Below are 26,668 nucleotides of genomic sequence, written 5' to 3'. Positions count from 1 at the left end.
ATTTTAACGTTAATCAAAAACTTTGGTAATCGTGATGTGGTTTTGATGTCCGGAATAATTACTCATTCAATAAAATTTATCAATTGATTAGTAATACTGATCCAGACGTTCAAGAACAATTAACCAACTGTTAAGTAATTTTCCAGATCCTTAGGACGAGCCCTTGCCCTCTCAATATCTTCCCAAAGATCTGTTTGGGTCACCGGGAGATCTTCCGAAGATCCTTCAACCATTCTTCCGAAGAATTCCGGAAGATCTTTGACAGACAATAATTTTTCGGCGCGGGAAGTTAAGCAAGCAAACATTGCTTTGTAATTATAAATTTTTAAAGAAAAGACAATCGCCTAATAATTGCTATTTTACAACTAATTAAGTTCATTAAAAAATAAGCCGATAAACCATTGGGTGGGATGAAATAGTAGAGGAAATTAACGGGGAAAAAACCTAAAAGAAATCGGTAATCAAAGAGGCAACAAGACCGTTGTTATCAGATGCCGTTAATTGTCGCAATTAAATAAATGAAAATTAAAGTAGGGGGATATTAAAATTCCCCCTGTATGGGTAATTGATCGCGTTGCCTTCTGAATTCTACATCGTGAAAACAGTGAATTTAATCTCATTATCTGATCCATCTCCCTCGATTTATAAATCTTTAAAATCGCGCAACGAATCACATCCCTTCACGGCCCCTAATGCCTCAGTAAAATGGGGGCTGGTTTGCTGTTTTATGCGTGTCACCGCCCCCGCGCGAGAATGTTTTCACGGGACACCGAGCACCCCTTCCAAAGTTTTTTTATATCCCGTCCCTACCCATAAGTCCTTCACGATGGACAGAAGAATGACAGAGAGGGAGTTAAAACCATATAGACCTGTGAGCAAGGGGTCGGTAACCGAGTTAAATAACGCTACATTACCGCCCTCGTCGATACAAAATTTGACCGAGTGTGAAATACCCCAGCGGCTTATCAACCGCCTGCAGAAGTCCATTCCTCTTTTCTATTTTTGTTTCCCATTTTCATTGATTCTTCATCGGAAAAACGAGAGTTTTAGTCCCTTGGGAGGGGATAACATGCAGTAAAATTCAGTGAAATTCCATTTCGGTGGGTGACATCCAGTGACACCGTGATTTCAGGTTTCCTTGGGTTTCGCTGATTTCAGTGAGATGATGAACTATTTAAAATCAGTGATTGCGTTTGGAGGTATTTGTTTTCGATTTTCTATGATTTTATACGATTTGAAATGAATCGAATTGAAAATTCGATCAAGTTTAAGTCATGATTGGATCAGGTTCGACTTGAAAATTGATCGGGTTGGGACGAGGTAGTTATATCCAGGTCGAATCAGACAGGGTAGAACCAGATACATGTAATTTGAACTGCATCAAGTTCCGAGGACTTGAGCTTGATCAAGATCCATATTACTGGATTGTAATGAGATCCAAAGACCTGAATTTGATCAATATCCCAGGACTTGGACTTGATCAAGTGCTCAGAACCTGAATTTGATCAATATCCAAGGAATGAGTCATGATTAAGTTCTAGTGCCTGCTCTTCATGAAATTCCAAAACCAGATCTTGTTCAAGACCCCAGGATCTGACGATCATGAAATCCCAGGACTTGCTCTTAAGTAAATCCCAGGACCTCGTTTTGATCAACTCCGACGATCTGGTTTTGATCAAGTGCAACGGTCTTGACAAAATCTACCCCATCCGCTTCCATTAAAAAATTTTACTGACTAATTAACCGCATGATTTCATATGCAATCACATGAAATCGATGAAATCTCATGGTTCCAACGACTTCATATAATTATATGGGATTTAATAAAATCACACTCAGTATCTGAAATCATTTCATGGATACGTAACATCGGGATATCACCAGTGAATAGCCCTCGACTATCTGAGGGTACTCACCTCCTTTTTTTTAGATAACCTTGCCCTTCTTGGAATCACACCGAGGGCTGTTACTGTATACAATTACCAGTTGTCTAGACACAGCCCCTAGCTAAATGACAATAACATAGGTCCAATTGTCCTTGAGAAACGAGTGAGAATTTCTTGCTCTGAAATTTTTGATTTTTCAACTAAAAAAAAAATTGTATATAATTACAATTACATATTTTCAAGGAACTTGGGCATTAATGTACAATCATTTCAGGTCTATTGTGAGCAAGGGGGACGGTGAGGAGGTTAATAATGGAGATCTACCCCCGTTTCGTTTTCAACGTAAAAATTACAATTACGCGGGACTGAGGCAAATAAGTAAATAAATGAAACAAGGACGAAATGAGGGGGAAGGTCATTCCCTTCTCACCAGTTTTGTTCTCTCACTTCAGCAAGAATTGAGGGAAGAGAGTTGGATATTCTTTCCAGAATGCGGGCATCTCCTTTCAACCATTCTGCCGAGTGTTTTTTTCTTCTCTCCCAACCCCCCTGCCCCCCACCCGCCCCTCTGCCCTTCACCACTTTTAGTCGGTTTTTACTCCTTCTTTCACTACTGTCTTCCTCGGGGGCTCTCCCTTTCGTTCCGACACACAGCCCTGGCTTAATAGCCGAAGGAGATATCGGATTTCTGCGGAAGCGTAAAAGATCTTCGGAGAAACGCGTAAAAAAAGTAATGCTCGCTCGGTGGTATGTGTGAGTTTGGGGGGGGGGAGGGGGGTTGTCTCACTTTCTCGGTGGTGGAAGCACCTAGGGGGATCGTGGGTTACAAAGGGGGGAGGTGGCATCGATCAGGTCTTTGTTTTGGTAATGAGGGAATATAGATAAAGATTGGGAGCCTTAGGGGATGACGGTTGAAGTGGAAATTCACGTCAGGTTCAGGTTAAAGTCGGGTTAAATCAGACCTGATGGCGGAGGAAAATTGATGAAATTATTGGATCAGGTTGTGGGCGATTATGTAACGGGGTTTTTCGGAAGGATTTGGTTGGATTAAATTGATTGGAATTTGGTGAAATCATTGGATCCAGTTCGGATGATGCTTGGTGGGGCTGAGTTCTGTCAGAATGTATGTGTTTACTTGTGGCGTGAACGACTGATTTATGAATTAATATTACATCGGATTCTAATGAAATTAGGGTCAGAGGAGGGAAAAAGTGAAGGGAAAAGGGATAGACTGCGGATATTTAACATCGTCAATCCTCTACTTGCGCTAGTCGGATCAAATATTATCAATACATGTATTTATAAAGAACATTATTTGTATTTTAAACATTTTCATAGAACAATTTTACCGTAATGAGTCAACCCCTTATTTCTAAATATATTTTCCGTGAATATCAATTTGATCAGGAAGAACGAAAAATTAATTTAATTGAATAAAAACTGAGCTACGATGTCATACAACTCATTTTGCTATGACAATTTCAAAATATATCTTTGAGGACTATAGTCAGGTGACTATGATCAGATTTAGATCATAGGACTTTCACAATATCTGACTTCCCACTAAAGACAAGGGGACACGACCAAATTTGGTTCAGAATGATTTCCGACTGCCTGACCTCAGGCTCAGATCATCTCCACTCCATCAGATTCTGATCAGGAGCTGCTCAGTGCACCGCCATTATTTTTGATGAAATTTACTGGATCAATTTCTGATAAGGATCGATACGACTAAATCAAACCTGACGACAGTCCGATCCATTTCTAATTCGAACTCAGCGCACCTGACTCGAATTTCCATTCGAGATGTCTGCCATGTTCTGGGATAAACTTGTTACAAAATTCTATTCACGTTCAATGAGATTCGTTAACTAGTGATCAATGGCAGAGTCAAGTATCAATCAATGCATCATTAACATTTTTCTTATTTGCGAAAATGCCCGCGCTCAGAATCCGTATGATTGGATTAGTAATTTATACATAATTATCTCGGATCATTACGCATTCACTATTCATCGTTAAACTTGATTCACCATTCGCCTGCATGATACAGTAGAGTAAGAATAATTGCGAAATTATTCTAAAAATGTTTATAATTATGCAATGGATTAGATCGGTGTCGTTGGATTTCAATTTGTTCTTCATTAAAAAAAATTTGATTTTCCATAAAATCAATCTATAAATTCATAATTAAAAATAGAAATGAACATGAACCAAGACTCACTGCAAACAACCACTTGTTCTAAATTCAACATAAGACCCCATTGAATTTTATAACACGCATGTGAGCCATATTATTCAATTTGTGATTCAATATAACAAGTTTTTTCACAGTTAAATGCGGTTCTGTATATTCTGCATCTTCAATTCACGATGAATGACTCCATAATTTGATCATATTCGAATGTTGGAATGAAGATTCCGATAAAAATGTCTTCTCTGCGGGTATTAATCAACCAGTCCAGTCAATAAAACGACATAGGCAGTTAATGGACATTCCTCACGTATCAATGAATGACGCTCCAGTTCGTAATCATCGACCTAAAAAATATTCTGCTCTGTGACGAGTCTGAGATTCAATCACATTATATTCATTCACTATCCTGTGTGCCCAGTGAAAATTGTTCTTTAACAAAAAAATTATTCACTTATTTCCACATTTTTATATTATATATTATATATTATATATTATATATTATATCAAAAAATATGATTTCAATTTCTAATTTAAAAAATTGAGATCATCTGAAAAAAATAACGCATTTGAATCTGAAGGGCATCAGACCCAGGTCTCGGGCCCTAGAGTAAAGACCATATTTTCTTAACTTTCATCCGAAACGGAGATCGCCAGTAAATATTGTGTTTAGACTTAACACTGGATATTTTTATTGAGAATCTACGACTGCTGCTTCCCCCAAACTAATTATTGGAAAAACGTTTTATCGAGGGGTCTCACCCCCACATCCACCACCCCCTCCCTCTCCATCCCAATATGATAACCACTAGATAACGATCCAACTAATTGATTACGATAAACAACGAGGGAGTGTCTACTATACCCGGACGATGTTATCGTGCGAGGGTTGTTCAGAAAATACCGTGTTAACCGCCCGTTGCGCCGTTAAACTACCACTTCCTGTCCGACAGCAAGTGGCGTTGAAAATGAAAAAAAAAAATGAAACAATCATCGACAGTACCGTCAAACCGGGGTAATTATCGAGGTTGATTACCTCTCTTCCCCCTCTCCACGGTGGTTAATTCAATGAACACTTCATCATCACAAAAAGTTCCATTCAATTAATTAATTAGATTAGTATAATCGGAATTTTCAACGCAATTAACGTACATCAATTTTCGTTCTCTAATGGAAAATTAATGGGAAGGAGGAGGGTGGGTGGGGGGAGTGCGGTGTAGGTAGACAAGGACCGCCGACAGTGGGGGCGTTTGACAATTTATTTCCTCCATTTTTCCGCGTTCATATTTATTACGTCGTTATAAACAATATGGTGACTATTAAGCGATATTACCCACTGGCTTGCGCTGTGTGAAATCAATCAACGCTTTGTATCGGCGCATGCGCCTTGTTTTATGGATACAATCAATAAATATTGATTATGCGGATAATTTATGGAGTTATTTTTTATCGTCAATTGCACCCACTCGTATGGTATTTAGTGATTTCTTTTGGGTGCGCTGGTACGAGGTTTAAAAAATTTTTGCTGAAGTTTCTGGCAAACTTCTCAGACAATTTTTGAATATTTGATTTATATTGGAAGTAAATTTTTTAGGGTATTGATCCGAATCAAGGCCAAACAATGATCTGAATCAAACCAAATTCCGTCTGAATCAAACCGAATTTACTTCAGGGCCTCAATACTCATAATTACCAGGTTAAATGGCGAGAAAAATTTATGAAAAATGGCGTAACTCGCAGTTCGCTCACTGATTACGAAATCGGCTGCGAAATTTGACGCGAAATTTTCCCCAGTCGATTCACCCAAAAATAACGAAACTTTCAGTAAAAATTCTGTAGTAATTCCGTAAAATTCCCGATAACCAAATTTCACTCCAGAATTACGGAAAAGCTACGTAATTTTTCTTAAATATTTCTCTCCGGGTAAGTTTTATGTACTATAAAATCTTCTATTCAATACGATAATGTCGGCCAGAATTCTTCATCCTCTCTCGTTATTGAATTTAATTGATACCGCGTAAAAACATTAAACATATTCTCCAAGTGTCATCCTCCTTGAATCATAATCGAGATAAAAGAGAATGCGCAGAAAGTAAAAAAAAAAGCCGCTTCCAAGTTTCTTCCCCTCGTGGTTTCGCAGCGATGGGAACGACACATCGCATTGATGGAATCACCAATTGCAGAGTTATTGGTTTAATTGCTAATTGCTAGTCCTCTTCTTCAGTGACTTGTGGCTATTGTAATGGCGCCGACGCCTACGAGATCGAGAGGGCGTTCCACAACACGAATATACCAAGCGTTTATGTCCTTTTATTCTCACGGTTATAGTTTCGCTCCCTCATCATCTTGACGTTTTTTTCTTCTTTTTCACTGAAAAATTATACGCGTCATACGTTGGCACGCGTCCGAGACGTCATCTCATTGTGTGGAAGAAAACTGCGGGACAGAAGTGACTGGAGCCGTGAGAAATAACCACCGAAGAAAGGAAATGCATGTATGATGGATCTTGTGAGATAATCCAGGGATGTACGCCGCTCTGTTTCCCGGAACAGTAACTATACTCGTTTTCATTTCTCCTTACGCGATTAGCAAGACCGCGGATGCACGGGCTATGGGTTTATGTGCTGTACCGCATGGGGAATTCACGGGGAGAATATTCACGTGAAGCCGCCGCATGTGAAGTATTTTTGACCGGGTCAATAATTGAAATCCATTCGCACGATTTTTGTTCAACTTTGAATCATTATGGTGTATCCGAAGAAAGTTGGTTCGATGCAGGGGTCTATTGGAAATGGGTTATTAGACATAATAATTCTGTAAGTAATTTAAACTATTGTCTTTGTTTATTATTTAACTGAAATAATTGTGCTCGGAAGGACACGTCCGCTTTGTACCGATTTCTTCGAGGAAGTAAATACATTTTACGAAGGGAAACAACACCCTGGACCTTTTAGTCGCATGCTCTGGAAGACTCATATTCATTCCACTTTGTCAACATACTTAAAATCAAACTTAAACATTGTATCTCACACTTGCAACCCATAAAAATGTTTTTCAATTTAAATAGAAATATTCAGAAGGGAAAGAGATTGATTTTTGTTCTCTATTTATTTCATGAAAAAATCCAACAGGGTCAATTCACAATTGGGGAGGTATTAGATTGAACAGAATTATCGGAAGGCTTATGGGAGCTTGAAGAAAGAGAGGATACAATGGTACAACAATAATTATGTAATGAGGAGCTTATACGGTGTGTTGATTCAGTTCGTGGATCGAATATTGGAGAAAAAATGTGGTGATGGAGGGGATATTCACTGATGAAATCGCGGTGTCATGAGGAGGAAAAATTGTTTAAAAATTACGCGCATGTTCCGTAAAGTGATCCGTAATTTTTACTGAATACTGTTTTGACTGGCAATTTACGGAACAGGAACGTAATTTTTCAAAAATTTTTCTCTCCATGTGCTCTCTGGAATGACATCCCTTCGTCCCCAGAAGAAATTGAATTTTTTGTCCAATGACTCTTCAAAACATTCCCAGAAAAACGTTGGAATCGAATTTGAATGACAAAGTGCCTGACGTATTCATCCGTATAGATTTCACCCGGTGATTTGCATAGCCAAACAGAACTACGAAAAACGTTTAGGGTAAAGTAGCCAAATGGAAGGACGTGTGATCTGAAGTTTCTCTCAACGATCGCAAAGGAGAAGGAAAAACTTACATATACGTAATTCACTGAATAATCGATGGCTGACGAGTCATCTCGCATTGTGACATGCGGAAATTTCCATGAGAATAAAAAAATCTCGGGGGCTAGAGTTCACGGAGGCGTGGAAGCAGCGAGAGGACAACAATAGACGGACTTCCCCAATATCCACTGTAGACAGGTGTTCCGGGCAGAACGAAATGAATAAATCTCCGACAAAATATACATTCCCTCCTTTTTATTATTCAAAACTACCGCTCAGGAATATACGTCGGTGGACAAGTACAGAAAAATGTTTTCCTCACTGACGCCCTTTTTGGGGATTTTTTCAACCGATTTTTACTAAGCAAAATGACGTTTCTCCACCACGACGACGATCAACGGTTTGCAGTACGTTTAAATCACTTTAATCGCACTAGCAGTGGTGCGCAATGACAGTGCGCAGCCCTCGGTACGATAAAACCACTTTAATCGTACTGCTGCGCAGTGAAAGTGCGCAGTCTGAATGAAATCCTTTTCTGAGACTGAAGACAACGTGAGGTGAGTCGAGTTTGATGAGACTTATTCAAATATTTTATGTGATTCATCGTAAATTAAAAATGGAAAAGTTAAAAACTGCAATTCAATGAAAATTGAAAGAAAATAAAAAATAGAAATATGAATATTTCCGTCTACTTTAATTTGCCAATGATAAAAAACTGCAAATTATTATGTGATTGTTTAGTTTTGTTAGTTTACGATATCGAAGTTAAAACCCCTAATTTAATTTAAATTGAGAATTAATCATAAGATAAAAATATACCACTCATGGCACTTCATTTTTTATTTCTTATTCCTGCACTGAAAACCATTTTGTTTTTAAATTACAAAATTATTCTTCTAATGAGAGGGGTGAGGGCTTCTAGAATTACCAGAATTTTCCATATAATTATTATTAAACATTTATCTCCATAATTGGATTAATTTTTACCGAAACATTTCCAAAGTCATCAATTAAAAGTTTTGAATTATCCGCCGAAATCTCTCAATTACCAAAATTTTATCCTCCCATTTTGTATTTATTTGCAGTGACAAATGCGAGATTAATTTTTTCACCATCAACATCACCACTGTGAACTGCCTAGTGACACGAATAAATCGAACTGGACGAATTCCCAACCGAGCGCTTTCACTTTGACGTATTTTCCAACAATTTGGAACAATCAATTGACGAAAGGAAAAAGACGTACATTGAGGAGGTGGTAATGCTGGCGTCGTATCGGAAGTGTGTCAAATTACAGAGGTCCGCGAGTATTAATGACTCCTAATGACAACTCCCTCCCCCCTCGTTACTCTTTCACCATAAGCCACTGGCTTTTCTCTTCTCTTTGTACCTATATGCATCACTCCCCCGGCTATCCACAGGCCCCAAGATGACCGCCAAGGGGGACTGGCCGGTCCATGGATTCGCGGAATTCACATTAAAATGATAATTACTAATTGACGGAGGCTAATAGCAATAAGACAAACAACGAACTGAATGCTACATATAAAGTAAAATACCAGTTTCTGTTTTATTTTTCTTCTCATGAATCCTTCCCCTCATTTTTTTATGCCCTCACTTCACCGCAGTCCGCATCCTGACAGATCGATCAATCGCTATTCGAGTGTGGCTCGACAGGAGGCCGGCTTGTTTATTCGGTTGAAGACCGGTCGACTGTTGGTCGATCACAAAGGGACTGGAAAGTCAGCCGAAGTTCAGATCAAATTTGCATTAAATCAGAATGGCCATTGCTCGATGACTAGTCGATGTACGATCGATACTCGTCTGCACTGGTCGATCGTTAGTCGATCGATGTTTTATCGACTCGCTCTCGACTATGTAAATAACTCGAACCTTCTATCCAGTCATCCGTCAAGGTAAATAGTCATTAGCTATGTACAATTACCCTTCTCCCACCCCCTCCAATATTGAGAACCGGTTGCCACTAGGACTGGGAGGAATTTTTCAATAACTCAATGGAGTCGGTAATGAGGGGTTGCTAAGTATCTACACGTTTTTGGAATTGTTGTACTGAGAAGTTTGTGGAGAAACTCTTGGAAAATTTCTAATGCTGCACTAGAATAAAAACCTCGCAAACAGTTTTTTGAATTTATTATAAATTTCCATATTTGACTTTATTGTCAATTTCTAAATTAGAAAATGAATTTCCATATTCAATTATAATATCAATAATTGATAGGGATAATTAATTTCCATATTTATAAAATCAGCAAAGTTTGAATTGAGTAAACAAATTCAACAATCTAGATCTTGAATTTCAGATGTGGGGAATTCAATTTTTTAGTTGCAAAGACTTGGAAATAAGACTTGTCAATAAAACTATAATTGTTAAACTTGATTTGAATGTTGCATCAATTATGTAATGGTTCTAACTGACCTAGGCCCAATCTGTAGTTGGGCCTTAGCAAAAGGGGACAACTTTTCTCATTTGAAATATGAAGTTTTAGTTGACTAGGACGTAAAGTCATGACAGAAAAATTCGCCTTAAATAGGCCTGACTTATTATCTATTAATTAACTAAAAGGAAAATTATGGATAGGGAGATTGGAAAGAGTCGGAGGCGTTCTTCGTTAGCTAATGAATAATTAATTGATAGCCAAAATGTTTCATCCTCAAAAACTTCTCAATAATTCAAGAATTTAAATTGTAATTAACGGAGTGACGAACCAAATAAAAGAAAGAAATCATTACGCCTTTTATTCTCGGTCAAATGAATATTATTCTCATAAAACTGAAAATTCCTGACGAACGGGGGAGTGTTGGCCCATGTCCGGCTGAGTGTTGGGGGCAGACTCAGCACTGGAAAATGGCGTAACGATGACTTCTGACATAATTTATATAAATTTCTGTTCCTTCTCGGGTTTTCTCCGAGTTTGTTCTTCACATACGTCAGTCAAAAGTGAAGACCTGTCATTTACGCGACTTTTAATGACGTCCGAGAGGGAAAAAAATTCGTACGAAACAAAGGTCTGAAGTTGCGACATTTGATTTTGCTGAATGTAGGATAAAATGTGATATTGGTTGAGAAGTTTGCGTAGTATTTTCGACTGAGGGAGAGCACGAGTGACGAAACCATTGACACCTGTCGTCTCCTAGTGACGACGATGGCGTCTAGGGTGGGCGCGGACGTCGCCAGAGTTTTTGCCGAAGTTTTCAGTATTTTTTATAATGAGAAAATAATTTTTTTTGTTTATCTTTGAGGTGAATTAGGCGAAATTGCGTCTCGAGATTTAGTCGTTTTACGATCTACTTTTGCTCTCATTCTCCTCATTCTGTTTTACCACTTTGTATACCTATAATACAAATTAACGGGGAAGAAGTTGAAAAAAAAGGGCCACTTCTTGGTAAATGTTGAAATGACAAACCCACCGCCGACACTGTGCGAATGTAATTGGCTTTATGGTGGAGTTTTTACGTGGAAAAAAATTAGCCTGCTACGATAAAAGGGGGACGTGCAGGAGGGCCCCCACAGGGCACTGAGCCACAGGAATTTGTTCATTTCTAATGACCCTCTTATTTCCATCTTGTCCAGTGCCCTTCGCTTTCCGGATTTTTACGAGATTTAAATTCAATAGTTTCGGACTATTTTGAGGTTTTTGGGTGATTTTGGGTTACCTTGGATGGATTCGGGGGACGGTGGCTCTTTGTCGATTCTTCCAAGTGCATCACTCGCTGTAACATTAAGAGAAAAACAAATTATTAGAACAATTCGATGATGAAAAATAAATGGGGATAAAAAAAGGATTTTTTCGAATTATTATCATATCGAAATTAACACTAATCGATTCTCAATCACTATGGTTGGAAGAACTAGAGCTTTTGCACTTATTCCAATTTTTATTTCGATGATTTTCTCTTAAACATAAATTATGCGACGATAACACTCGCGTTTACCAACAATTAGCACTGCAGGGTTGCAAATTAATGTTGTTCTGGAATACAGACACCATAGAAAAATCGAGTTATGATATTATCTTTGTTATGTGAACGTACTAATTTTGGGGCGCCACTAATTTTGAGGAAAATTAACTCACTCAGTGACATTGTACCAAATGAAGACTTTAAATTCATATCAGTAAATGTAAGAGCAGTCAAACATTTTTCTTTGAAAGATTAAGACGCTATTTCAAAGGATTTTTATCGTCGCACCTTCTCATCATTCAAATTCATTATTAGAATTTAATGCGGACTTGTATAAAGGACTGATCTTCTCAAATTAAAGATTAATTATTGATTGGAATTTAATTCTAATTTAAGTAGAGATAGATTTATATGAAGATTTTCATTCGTACGTAATTAAAATGAAGCCCCAAAAAAGTTAATGATTCGAGATATTAAACCAGTGTCTTCATATAAATTTGGATTGAATTTACAATTAAATATCACGATATGTGAATATAGAAGTTGATCAATAATCAAAAGCAATTAATTTCCATTAATGACCCAACTACTCAACCTAAACAATATTCAAAATAAATCAACAACATCAACAATTGAAAACCCTCCCAACACCCAAAAACAAAAAAAATTCTCTAACTCCCTCCCATCAATATTCAAATAATCTCTTAACCTCCGGGCTATTTTTCCCAACTCCACAGTGGCCAGTAATACCTCCTTTACGATCCCCGTCATACGTCACAAGAGAAGAAGGAAGAACTGGCCCACGAGGCTACCTCAGTAGCACCCCCTGGGGTGTTACTTCTCACCCACTACCAACAACATTCAGATAATCCAACCACGATCCCCACCACCCTATATCATCGGAGACATATCAATATGCGATTCCAGTGGACACCCACCACAAATAAATATTCTCCCAACTGTTCTACCCCACATCCCCCCGAATTTTCTCATGAGAGATTTCCAAAAATCGAGCGGATGTGCCCACATCATTCCAAATGTTCAATGCCATCGTACGCAAATAGGGGTAGAAAGGACTAATTTCATGCGGGAAATTTCCAAAAAAAATATATATATACATCTCCCCTCCTTCTCCCTTCCCCCACCATTAAGTCACGGTTATTTGGTAATTTAAAATTAATTGACTACCCGCATGAGTGTGACAAATACTTATGACGATGATTATGCAGATGATTTGACAGCCTATTTACCTGACACCTATTTACTGCCACTGGAGAAACGAAAATTACGCTGTAATACTAGTGAATAAGGTGACCGGATGCTTCCGGATGATGTTGGATAGTAAAATATTTGATGGGAAAAGACGTCAGGGGGTAAGAGACGTCAAGGGGGTCGGGGAGGGAAGGGGGTGCCCCTATATGGATGGATTATCGAAGGCACGAAATTCTCCCGAGTGTCGTAAAAGTGATACAGCTGGACGTGAAGTACGTTTTTTTCCTTATTCTCGTGTTGTACTGCAACAGTCTGACCATTTCTCACTTCTATGATGTGTTTAATGTGTATTCTACATTCGTCGAAATGATCGTAAAATGTATTTTTCAGATGTATGAATATGGTAATGGATGCCAGCGCCTTTATTCCTGTTGGAAATGCAATTTCATGGTGGTGAGTTTTGAGGGGAATGTTGAGAGTGAAGGGCTGTTGTTATGCACGTGATTTTGGATGGGTGAGGGAAGGGGGAATGATTATTTTGGTGTAATATTAATTAGGGAGTTGGAGGGAATTGACAACCGCAGGTATCGCGTGTGTGGTTTGGGGTAAAGGTCAGTATTGACTGACAGGAGAATATTTCGGAGGGAGTCGAATGGATTTCAATTTATTTCAGAAAAAAAAATTCGAATAAAGTCAGTTTTTGCGAATTTAATTTTTGAATATGGGGGTTATGATGGGGGAGAAGAGTTGGTTAATTTTTGGGGACTGAGTTGTTAGGGTGGGAATGAAAATTGTTAATGAAATAATTGGTTATTTGTTGTTTGAAAGATGACAATGAATTTAATAGGGAAAAATCGAGTGGAAAACGAAGCAATGTTTTGAGGGGAACGAGAGACAAATTTGGGTCTAAATGAGGATAAAGTATTTGGAGGGAAGGCGAGTATTGATTTTAATGAATGAGAAGATTAACTAATTAATAATAACGAAGAAATTCAGAGTAAAGCGATGCGTAATTTATTCAATTTATATGTTAGGAATATATGTCTGCTGATCATATCCTGTCGTCTTTACTTTGAGAGTTTCTAATTATTTTTGCTGTTTTGTCAAGGCTCAAGTCCGCCAAAATCGTTATCATGTTGATAATCAGTGACTTCGATAACATCGATTCCTCCAAAAAACCTAATGAGTAAAAAAACATTTGGACCGATCGATCTCGTCCAAAATTTGATCAGCACTCAATTACTTGAAGACCTATCAATCGTGTCATTGCTCGCTGGCAGCGCATTATTTATTGTTGAGAAATCGTTAATAAAAATTGTGGGGCATACATACTTATACATCCCCACACACACACACTCACACACACACACCTGCATTCAAACATCCCTTAGCAAATGGTTTATAGTGACGTTAGGGCTCTCGAAACGTGAAGATATGATGGACAATCGAGATTCTTCGAAAAATTAATCACCAGTTCTTTAACTTTTCCCTCGTGACGTCTAATTTTCATCCACAAATTTAATTCCCTGGAATAATAACGACTGCCCCAAACAGGTCACGGTGGGGGTGAGAAGCCCTCCACGAAATGTTTTTTCTCCTCACTTTTTATCATGAATACAGAATGCAACCTTCGAATCTGGCTTGCGTGGCCACGAACTAGCCGGTCATCAATTTTTAACTCCCTCCCTTCTCCCCTCCTCCTCCTCCCCCTCACCCCCACGAATATCATCCACACATTGAGAATATTCTCGGAATATGAAAACCACGTTCAACGACGTATCGACGGGGGAATAGTTCTCATGTACCTCAAATGCACGTGAATATTGAAGCGAACTTTGCATTTTTTCATATTTTCATTCCCATCATTTTTATCGTATCATGAAAAGCGATAAATAACATTTTTTTTTTTCACAAACCGGAGGTAAAGGAAACGAAAAATGAGAAATAAAAGCCATTTCCAAGAGTTGCAATCATTCTACGTGCACAAGACATTTTCCAATTACAAACGTCGCCATTAAAGCAGACTAGAACTCCACTGCGGATATTTTTAAGGGAATATTCCCACCCCTTTGGGCCACCATAATGAGATGAGGTGGGTGAGACGGGATGGAGGGTGGAGGGATGGCTGAAGGGGGGGTTGGGATGCTGGAGGAAACTGGCGCGATAATGGCGGCCGTTATGAAGAAATCAACCCCCTTGCCTTCCAGAGTAACCCCCACCCCCTCAAACCCATCCCCTCAGTGTGGTCCTAGTTGATCTTGAGTTGCCATGGTGACCGCCTTGTCCAATGAGTCCAGTCTCCCACTGCTGGTGGCTCTGTACTGTAGGACACTCTCCTGTGTCTCAGAATCCAACTGTCTAAGTGGAGAATTCTCTAAGAGGGGTGGGAAATTTTTGTCTGAATTTTGCGATGAAAGGACATTCTGGGGGATGATTTAAAGGCTTTGGAAATGAGAGAAAGAATGTTTTTGCTGAATATCCGGATACTTTGGAGTAATGTGGATTATTTTTTCAATATCGTATTTTTGGGGTCGAGTAATTATCAGAGGGAGAAAGATTTTGAGGTTGAAATAATGGAATTTTATTTTCTCATGGAAGAAGATGGATCCAACAAAATATAGTTCGTAGAATCTACTTTGATTTTCTCGTAGGGTGGGGTTATCGTGTCGTGAATTTGAAATCACGACCCGATAAAAACTTCCAAAATTTCTCACAGAAAATTCAGAGAAATTTTTTCGAACGTATTGACTGCAATAATTTGCTGTAAATACTCGATTATAACTCCACACATTCAGAGAAATATAAAATATTATTACAGTTTCACTTTCATGTAGAATGAATAATTTTTTTATCACTTTCTCAACGATCAAACCATCAACTACAGACAGATAATCCTTATCCAATCATCACTCATTCAGTAAAATTTTTTTTCCCTCCACAACAAAGGAGTGACTACTCTATTGGAAATGGACGTCAGTTAACCGATGATCATCCGCCATTATCATTATAATTACATCATTTCCGAGAAGCTCTGATTGAATATTTCCACATTTCGCCTCAGTTATAAATATGAAACCATATTTGCAGATGTATATGAGCAAAGTGTAGGTTTTGCAGGTAAGAAAATAATAAAAAAAAGCCAAGCCGGTGAAATCATTGTGGAGATAAAAAACGAGATTAAAGAACGACCTAGTTCCGAGAAATTTTTGAAAAACTGGAGAGGTCTGGGGCAATTTATTACCCGCGTGCACTCACTGGCTTCTCGATTCCAGGGAGCAAAATGCCGGGAGGCACACAACAGCATAAGAAAAAGGGAATCACGAGAGTACCGAAGGTTTCGTCCAATTAGCCAGTAGTGTGCCGGCTATAGCAATTGTATCCCTCTATACACTGAGTAGTGATATATCCACCGGAAAATATTGGAGAATAACCAATCGATGGAGAGAACTGAACAGATCGATCATTACACAGTGTTAATCGCTCTCGAATACTTCTAATCCGCTGTGGAGGCTGATAGATTCCAAAATAATTGCTGTCCAAATCCAACGACACATCGGGGGTGAGTCAATCACGCCCAATCGCAGATGGTTCATGCACATTGTCCGCTGCAGGGTGCTCAGGGGTTGAAAAAAAAATGAGCAAAAAAATGGGGAAAGAGAGGAAGAAATACGAAAAATTATCGGAAATTGATGAGCCACGGGGATGAAACGGGTTGGGGGATGAAACAGATCACCCTTTTTTTCCGTGAAGGGGGGAGACTGGGCCGCGGAATTTGGGGATGTTGATGCACATCATAATCGGGAAATTGTATACTTATATCGGGGATCGATGGACGATTATTATGGTTGTAATGTTTTGGAGGATTATGTGTTTCGTTAATGAGTAAAGTAATGAATTAATTGTATTGAAAATATTTGGAAGGTGTTTCGAAATGTTAACTTCAATAAATATGAGGGATATGTAGATCTTAAATTACTGGATATGAGGGTAAAATGTTACATTTAAGGATCCGAGTGGAAATTCAGATGAGGTTCAGCTCAAAGTCACATCAAACGAGACCTGATGATGGATCAAAAAATGGCTAAATAAGTGGATCAAGTTGTTACGAATTGTTTATACAGGAGTATTTATCATCTCAAAATAAAATATCTCATATTAGTTGTGAAAATGCTCAGTAAGCAGAGGATAGAAATTGAATTTTTTGAAATTAAAACTTCAAATCATATCTATAAGTAATTATGTAAATATTATGTACAATATTATAAATTATATTACATATAGTTTATAAGATTTTACATAATATATAATGCAGAATAATAATAATTAAATATAATATATACTAGGTAATATGAAATATGAAATATTAACATTTTTTGTTAATTTTTATTTTTCAAATTTGCATTCTAAATATTAATGATTTCCGTATTTTATTTGTATATAATTGCTAATGATCATGTACTCGGTGCAACAAAGGGTGAGAGTGAACAAAGAAATATTTCTTTTGCCGCAATTAACGGGTCAATCCGACTTTTGCCGCGAAATTTGGAAACACTCGTTACTTACTGCTACATTTGCCGCGACAAAATAAAATTTCTGAACATAATTGCTATAATTTTTATTGTCCTCACCACCACATGCCCCTTCTAATTCACGGTGAAACTGTGCAGGCATACCGATACCGGTTATAAACAACTTCCATGGCCGTGTGTGGCTGGACAACCCCCAACCTCGTGCACGCTACAATAACCCATTAACAGCAAACTCCTTCACAAAACGCACTCTCCCACCCACAACTTCTGGTATACATCCAAAGGAAGAGAAAATCAACAAAAACTACGAAAACAGATCTCTTCGTCGGGTAGGAGGGGGAGGCTATTCGCGGGGGAAATCGTGGGATTATTGCCGGTGGTAATGTCTGCTAATCGCAGGTGAATCAGGGGAATCGTTGAAGTCACCAGCTGATGACGTTCGTAATCAAATTTTTGGAAATGAGACCGAACGCGGGCGGAAATTATAAAAATGATTATTGAAATTTTTTTAATTAAATGAGTTCTAAATTCAAATCAGCTGCCCAGATGACTGATCCAATGAGGAATAAGCGTGACAGACTGTCGATGTATCGATAGTCTTGATAATTTTCCGCTTTATGATCCGATGAGACGGAAGGAGGGGTATCCCACGCTTTAATTATGAAAATCATGATTGAACAGTTCAAAATTAAATGAGTTCCAAATTCAAATTAGCCGCCTCAGATGACTCATCCAATCCAATTCCATCCACTGAGGAATAAGCGTGAGAGACTTTCGAGATATCGATAGTCTCGATGTCTATCCTTTTTATAACAGGATCACGTGGTAATTATTGATAGTCACTATCGTAATTTGTTATCAGTGTAACTCATTATTGGTTACCCATTCCTGGTCAGTCCATCGATTTGGATTTTCAAATTTCGCGGGTATTATTCCTACCGAAGGCGAAGCGAAAAAATCCCTAATTTTTTTTCGGGGAACCCCCTGTTTATCGTTCATGAAAGTCACTGTAATCGGGAAAATCATTGGTCATCACCGAATCTAATCATAAAAATCGCTGGTAATTACCGCTACCCAATTAAACTTGGCAATGAGTATATCATCCAATTCCTCTGTGAATAGTCAAAACGAACAAAAATGAATCGCATAATAATTGAACTGCGATTACAGTCATTTGCAAAATTATGCGATGATTAAGAACAATTAAAAGTTTTGGTTGAGGTTGAGAGGGAGGTAGATTATAAGTAGAAAGTTTATGAACCACTGCAACGATCCGTATAAAATATGTATGAAATGCAAATGCGGGGCGTGTGTGTGCCATTAAAAAATAATAACTGGAATTCACCTTAATTGGCACAATATGCGCACCGATCCGCTGGGTTATATCGCAAAAGAAGCTGGTTTAACCCCATCTGCCCAACCCTTCCCTCCCCCTCCCCCCCCGTGATACCAACTTCTTTACCATCAACATTAGTCCTCCTTTCTGCCGTTGGTGGGCACAGCAGCCTCATAATTACACTGTAATTAGAGAGGTTTGTCGGCAATTAAGTTTGTGAATATTATCGCCTCGTGTCGCATCATCCCACTTTCAGCGTGTTGACCTGTTGAGATTGTAGTTATCCATGATTACTCAGCATAATTATTATTTATTGGCTGAGCAAAGTGCACAGGATTTGAGGGGTGTTGGATTTTTGGAATTAATGGATTTAGAAATAATTTTTAAACAATTATATGGATGTTTCATAGTCTTCAGAGTTGGTTAAGCTGATGAAAAATTGTCAATCAAATGTACTTTATACTTCATTCAAGTATATTTTGATGAAAACATTGGGAACAAAAAGATTTTCCCACGGGTCTATGATCCACTGTAAATAAATTAAATAGTTCAACACGGTCATCTTTAATATGTGTACTCAATCCTTTTAAAAAGTGTGCAAGATGACTACGGCATTTGAGTCTTTGATGATCAGAGGGACCCCAATCCCTCATTACGTCGTACGCCCCTGATATTGTTTTGAATATTTTTATTCTAGAATAACGTGGTTACTCTTCAGGTTGTTTGATGGATCAGTGAATTTCGTGAAACAGTTCGTAATAATTAGTGATAGAATAGTTAGCAATTGATGGAGCTAAAGGTAAAGTGAATCGACAATGAGTGAACAAACAAAAAATCCAATAAATCATCTGCGAAGTTGTTGAAATTATGGCGCATTTCTGACCTTTAGAAGAGGTTATGGATGATTAACGGTTTTGAATTCCTTAATCTATTGATAGTAGACAATCAAATGGTGAAGAAATCAATGTCTTATCGATTTTATCATTGAAAATCGAATAGACTAGAATTAAGTACCAAATAAACTTGAAATAAATAGAAAAATATCCTTATTAGACAGTACCGTAATTTCTGCTGAATTTTTCTCTCTGTGCGGTACATATATTACTGAATTTGGAGGAAAGTAACTCTGAATGCGAATTTAGGCCGACAAAAGATAAAAAAATTGTCGACTATACGAGCTCCAACACCGTCAACCAATAAAAAATCCCATTTCGCTGAACATTCGATACTATTCAACACCAAATATTCATGTCCCGTTATAAAATTAAATACAAAACATTTCTTATCTTTATGTCATTTAAAACTCTAAAATTCTACTGAAAACTCCCTGAAACCTGAAATATCACCATTTTTTATCGAAAATTTACTGGCACTCTTCCAAAAATCATCAGTCAACTTTCCCTGAAATTTCACTATTTTTCTCCAACAAAGTTTAGGATTTTCTGTCATAATATTTTATTCCACCAATAAACTATTCTTCCGGGCAATAACTCACTTCCTCGACAACTTGAAAAATCTATTCATAAACCCGAAGAAATATCGTAGATTATTCTTCCGAAAAAAAAGTTTCTAATGACAGAAAATCCAATATAATATCGTTGGTAACTCAACCATTCCTTCCTCCTTTCGTAATTAAGTTATGACCCGGGAAAAGAAAACGAAGGAAGAACCGGCGATGTGTGAGTACGACGGAGGGAGTGGGTAAGGCGTGAGGAGAAAAGGACGACGTAGGGGGTCTAGAAGTAGTGGAAAACAATAAGGGGGCTCTGCTAATCCAGACGATATATTATATCCATCGTGAGTGGTTCTAGCAGTAGCTGAGGGTTGCAATAGTTTCCCCGGGGCCGTTTGCTTACTGTCACAAACTGAGAAAAGAGGGAAAATATAAATGAAAAAAGAACAACTCACACCATTCGTTCCAGGGAAAAATAAAAGTCCAGTTAACTTGAGCCGATAATTATCGTAGCGTGTGCGAATATCGATATGAACTCAGACATACGGGTTATGGGTAGGCCATTAAGAGCCAGAGGTACAATTTAATTGAAGTGGAATCAAATTGAAGGTACGAGGGAATGTCATTAATTAAAACGAACGTTTTTGGGTTTGACAGGGAAAATAAAGACTTCTGTTTTTTTTTTTTGGGAGTAAACCTGATGATTGGAGGGGAAATTATTATTTTTTGGATTTACAGGTCTGCGAGGGAGGGTTGGAATTTTTTTAATGCAATGGGGAAATGGGGTCTCACGTCTACTTCACATCAATAAATTCAATATCATGTCAATAGACAGATTAGATACAATCGATTTAAACAGATCTACCTCAGTTGGGAGAACAACTGATGGATAATCTGTCCGGGTTCGAATCTCGGGCCGGACTGTGCATTTTATCAGTACAATTTTCCTAATAATTAATTCTTTTGAGGGTACAAAAGTAGCTTGACCTTACGTCATTGGTTGGATTGAACAAATCTGGAAAGGAAACTGCAATTAATGAATGAGCTTTGTAATCAATGGCAAGGGTCTAATCAAAATATTGATTAGACCCTTTTCTACGATAATAATTTGGTTCACTAAAATCCCCCAAATAATTACTGATTCCTCCAATTAATCAGAACTTATCATTTCCATCCCCATGATTTCTTGTCTAAAAATAAATCTCCGTTGATTTTGAAATAAATTTTACTCGAATAAACCCAATGCTGTACCCCCATAGATCATAATATTGTATCGTATTATTTTCCCCAGATAATGAAGATCGCAAATTTTTCCCCGATTACCTTCCTTACATACTCCACGTCAGGGAGGGAATAAGGTATCCGGTTAACGAGGGGGGCTCCAACTCATAACGCTTAATTAAGGCGCGGTTCCAAGCTGCCCCGATCGTGACCGGACCCTACAGGGGGCTCGCAGGAACGCGGCCAGATCCTCCTGATAATGATCTGATAAGACCGCCCTCCAAGATTGCCACGAGTTCTTACAGAGTTAAAAGCTCATCTTCAGCGAAGACTCGCAGTTTTCACGCCACCTGTGCACTAAGTTACTCATCCGAGTATTGTTTGAGGTTTTGAAGAGTTGAAGTAAATTGAGCCTTTGCGGAGAAAATAAACATATTGCATATACTATATTCATAATAATTATGTTCCTATTTCCTTCAATATTATAATTAACTATCAGTGCACGATTAAGGATAATAATTAAATATCAATAATTGTTGATTTTATTTTATTGAATTGAATGTAAATTATTTTTCAACTACCCATGGAAACGAAAATATAATGTATATAATATATTATGAATTTTAGGCTATTCGATTCTCGATGTGAATATAATTTTCCCACCAGTCTATTATCCACAGTAAATGGATTAAATGATTCAAAAACGTTTATTTTTCATATGTGTACTCAATGTTTTAAAATCAACCACAAGATGACTGCACTGTGCTTGAGTCCCTGATTACCAGAGGGATCCTAATTCCTTATTACGTCGTACGCCCCTGATATTGTTTTGAATGTTTCCATCCCATAATAACATCGTTACTCTTCAGTTTGTTTGATGGATCAGTGAATTTGGTGAAATAGTTGGTAATAGTTAGTAATTGATGGAGCAGAGTTATTTTGAAGATGCCAAAGGTAAAGTGAATCAACAATAAATGGACAAAATGGCTGAATTGTTAAAATTATGGCACACAGAGCCATTTCCGATAATCCTCCACGAGAAACCCTTTTAGTCATATTTTATTTGGAATTTCGGAATTTTTTTTTTCAGAAATAATAAAATGGTGGACAAATCAATTTCTTATTCATTTAACCATTGAAAATCGAATATATTTAAAATAAGTATCATAATATACTCATATGAAAGATATTTTATATTTAATTTAATGTATACGGCATTCTCTAATGTATACGGCAAAATTACCGTCACATTAATAAAATTTTTGAGAGGCAAATTCGTCATTTGTCTCACGTTTTATTCTCGATACGGTAATCGAACGTGTTTGATCTGGATTTTTCTGGAGTTTTCTCCTGTGCCTGGGTTTCTTCTGGTTTAAACTGAATATTCACAGGGTTTCTAGGGAAATTGCCGAATTACGGGGCAAGGCTGACATACGAGCTATCCTCTTAATCCGCTTAAACTGGAGGTTATGAGCTTAGGTTGAAACACCGCAAGTGCTTAATACATGTATTTCTTCGAAATCATTCAATTTTTATCGATAATCGTGAGAATGGAGGACAAAACTTATATTGGATGACAGATTTGTAAAGGGAACAGACGATATTTCATGCGTTATTTTATAACATTAATTAGTATGTATCATGAGAATTGAATTTAATTGAATATTAAGGTATGGTGGATTATGTCCTCATGTAAAAATATTACCATATCGATTGTTCCTAATTAAAAGAAATTTTATAAAAATTCTCCGCCAATTAATTCTTGAATTACAATAACTTTTTTATCAATTTGTTTAACTTGACATAAACTCCATTGAAGTTGAAGAGCACGAGGCCTAAGTCGATTTGGCTCTTTCATTGTGTACACATTTTCAAGCTGAATCGATAAAATTAAATAAACAATTGTCGGCATCAGGTGAAATTGGTTGTGGAGTTGGAGTAAAATCATTCGAAATGTAACCAAAACTACCGCTTTCAATAAATTTAGTGTAGGTCAGCCACAATCAGTTTCTTAACTCCTCTAAAATTTCTTTTTCGACAAACTCTTTTACCCCTTCTCAATTATCCCTCACGATCAACAAGATAATCAAACATTCATTTTTCAACCCCCATTCATTAAATATTCTCCTGCGACAAAAATAATCCTTGATCCAAAATTTAAAGCTAACTTTCCTGATCTCCATCTTCACAATATTTTTTTAACTGAAAAATCACTCGATACAATCAGAACATAAGAGGATTCCGAAAACCATCGTGAAGTGCAACCCCAGCATTATGAAGTGTCTCTCCTCACTGGGGGGAGAGATTATTTACAAATGGCGAATTCACCCCTCCCACATTTCACCCCAATCAAAATCCAAGTGGGATTGGTTTTGTAGTTTCAACTCTCCCACCCTTCATATTCCAGTTTTCCATCCCCGAATTTAATTCAAATGCAGCTCTCCAATGCACACGATATAAATTTACTCAATTCAAAAGAGCGACATTTCAAGAGTAAGATAAAATGCGCAAGTTATCCCCCTGAATTGTTCAGGCCAATCAGAATGCAGATCGAATGCCGGATGATTTCGCGTGGAACACTAGGAAATGGGGGAGTTTAACAGGGCTCCACTTCCACCCCCTCACCCCCAATCGAATAACGGGGACGTCAATCGACGTACGTTGTGTTACTGACGACGATATTTATCAATTTCCCATGAAAAATAAAATCAAAAAATTATTTCTTCCCAACAAATTCCCCCATAAATTTGTTAATAATTTTCTTTACTCACGAATTTTAAATCTCTGCTGTGCATCCGCGTGCATTTCCTTTTTGATACGAAACAGACAGGTTCCCACGACCATTGAAGACCGGTCAAAAAAAATAAATAAATCACGAAAAAAAAAAATCACAAAACAATAAACAAATCACGAAAAAAAATAAAAGTTCACAATTTTCACAGTTTTAAATTTTGCTCACTGTTTATAACTATCACATTCACCCCATCAACACCTGACTCGATTAACGTTCAATCAAGGACTGAAAAATCACTGAAAAATTTCGATGAATAAATTGACTGGGGGTGAAGACGATGACGCCCTTCAGTTCGATTAAAAAAAATATATTGGAATTATTGGATCAAGTTCACCAGTCGGGGGCAACTTGTCTACTGGTGCGCTCCTCTGACCGTTCGTGATGGTCAGCACAGCTCCGCTTCTCAGCTGGGCTGTGGGGGTCTCTTCTCCCTCGTCCACCCCCACATAACCCACCCCGCCCCCTCACCTCTCCCCCTCTCCTTGAAAAACCTACGAGGGTACATACATTATCCGCCCCTGATCCTCTCGCACCCGCACCCACTACTCGGACTCGAGGTATACCCGTAGGACTGGGGCTGCTGAATTATAGAAACTCCACTCTTCTCAATATGGCTCCCCCACCCCCTTCCCCTGTGAGCCGGCCACTTTTTTGCCCCTTCGACAGAAGTGGGCTTTTAATTTTGGGTACAGGGACTCTGTCCACTGTAAAACTTTACTCTTTTCCAGCGGTTATTTCAACCTTTTTCTTAATTTAGGGGAAGAAAAGTCGCGGGAAAATTACTGTACCGGGTGGTAAAATCGAGATACAAAATGCTAGATTGTTGGAATGTGTTTTAGTCACACATAAAAATTACTGTTAACACTATAGCATTTTGTAATTAATGATATGTGGGTTCGGGAAATTTACGGAAGAGCAGTATAAAATTTGAAAGTTTATCATTTTTTATTTGAGTTTAAATGAAAAGTTGATGGAAATCTTTTGAAAATTCCTATTTAGATCAGTTGATTTTATTTTGTCTTTCGTCATTTTTTACTGTACCGCAGTTTTTACTGTATCCGATTATTGCCGACGTTGGACTCCGTCGGGGACCTGTTGCATCAGCCATTTAGTGTCCATCTTGTCATCGCGGTTGAGTTGGACTTTGAATTTTTACGAGGTCGATATAGAAATTTTCCTAAGCCGATAAAGAAATTTTACTAGGCTACAGAGAATTTTTCTCAATAGTAATTTTTATCGCACCATAAAGATTCAAAGATTTTAAATTTTCATTCAGACACAGATGGGGACTCCGGACCCTAAAAAAATTCTAATTTCGCTTGTAAACAATGTAAAATAGTCTGAATTATAAAAATACGAAATGTCTTGAAAACGTCTGCGTGATTCCTATAGAGGAGAGGTCTTTTTTAGTTAACAAAAGATGGTGCGTAAAAAATTCACAAAAAATTAGAAATTTTACCAGATAGTCGGTAAGAGTTGAACTCTGGACTCAGATTCAACTTGATCGGTAAAGCCATTTAAAAAAATCATGATTTGTTGATAATTTGTATTATGAAAATATCTCTGAAACTAAGTAAAGTCCTCAGTTTTTTTTTTTTCATCTTATTTGTCATGATTGGATCTATCGGAAACAATAAAAAAATCTTTTCTGTTTTTAAACGAACCCTTAATTCCAGAGATATTTACTTCTTAGTGTGAAATAATTATGCGGAAATTCCAAAAAATGATACCATGTAATTTTTTTTTTATATGAAAATTTTCGTCTCATTTTTTGTCTTTGCACTTCTAATCCCTGAAGATTTAATTTGCTAAGAATATATAAAGAAAAAGAATAATTGTGGGGGATAATTTATTACAATATTGTAATATTTTCAGCAAACACTGATCTAGGTATTCGATAATAATGTCTAGACACTTATTGTCACATTGGGGAAAGATTCCTGGACCCAATGTAGTGGAAGGACAGTCATTTCATCGTCTTTCGTTTACCACCTTTACCTCAGAGTTCTTGGTACCGAATTTTCGGTTAAAGTGGTCCTTGGGAATTATCGAAAAAGGGAAAAATGGATGAGAAAGTAGGAGTACAGGTTGATTACCCTGAGCAGTTGTAAAAGTTGAGTTTAGTTTTGGATCAGGTAGGATTTTTTTGCTCGGTTAAGGACTGAAGTATTTTATTTTATTGGAAATTTGGGAACGTTGTACATTTTTTTTGGTACCTGGATAAATAGGCGTTCAGCTTCAGAATGTTCAACACCCTTTCCACGGAAATTCAAGTTTTTGTCTATTTTTCTGCTAAATTATGGAACCAATTGACGCGACGCTATCAGGGGTTCGACGGTGGTGGGATAATTTTTGCAACGTGGTTGAAATTTCCGCAGTTAATTAGTACTCTCATTAGTGAAATTTTAAGACCAAATTCAGTTTTATTCGTTG

The 26,668-nt window shown here is 37.6% G+C and overlaps 1 protein-coding gene across 3 annotated transcripts in view; it reads right to left on the bottom strand.

Moving 5' to 3' along the window:
* Positions 1 to 26,668, bottom strand: part of LOC135161107 (POU domain, class 2, transcription factor 1-like) — a 123,906-nt gene that overhangs the window by 21,289 nt on the left and 75,949 nt on the right. For all 3 annotated transcript variants that reach the window (XM_064118399.1, XM_064118398.1, XM_064118400.1), the window contains exon 4: positions 11,445 to 11,501. In XM_064118399.1, the coding sequence (XP_063974469.1) occupies positions 11,445 to 11,501 (57 nt within the window). The remainder of the gene's footprint in view (positions 1 to 11,444; positions 11,502 to 26,668) is intronic.

This window comes from Diachasmimorpha longicaudata, chromosome 4 (assembly GCF_034640455.1).
Source record: "Diachasmimorpha longicaudata isolate KC_UGA_2023 chromosome 4, iyDiaLong2, whole genome shotgun sequence".
Taxonomy (NCBI): domain Eukaryota; kingdom Metazoa; phylum Arthropoda; class Insecta; order Hymenoptera; family Braconidae; genus Diachasmimorpha; species Diachasmimorpha longicaudata.
The sequence above is the reverse complement of the archived record's forward strand: the minus strand, read 5'-3'. Positions and strand labels throughout refer to the sequence as shown.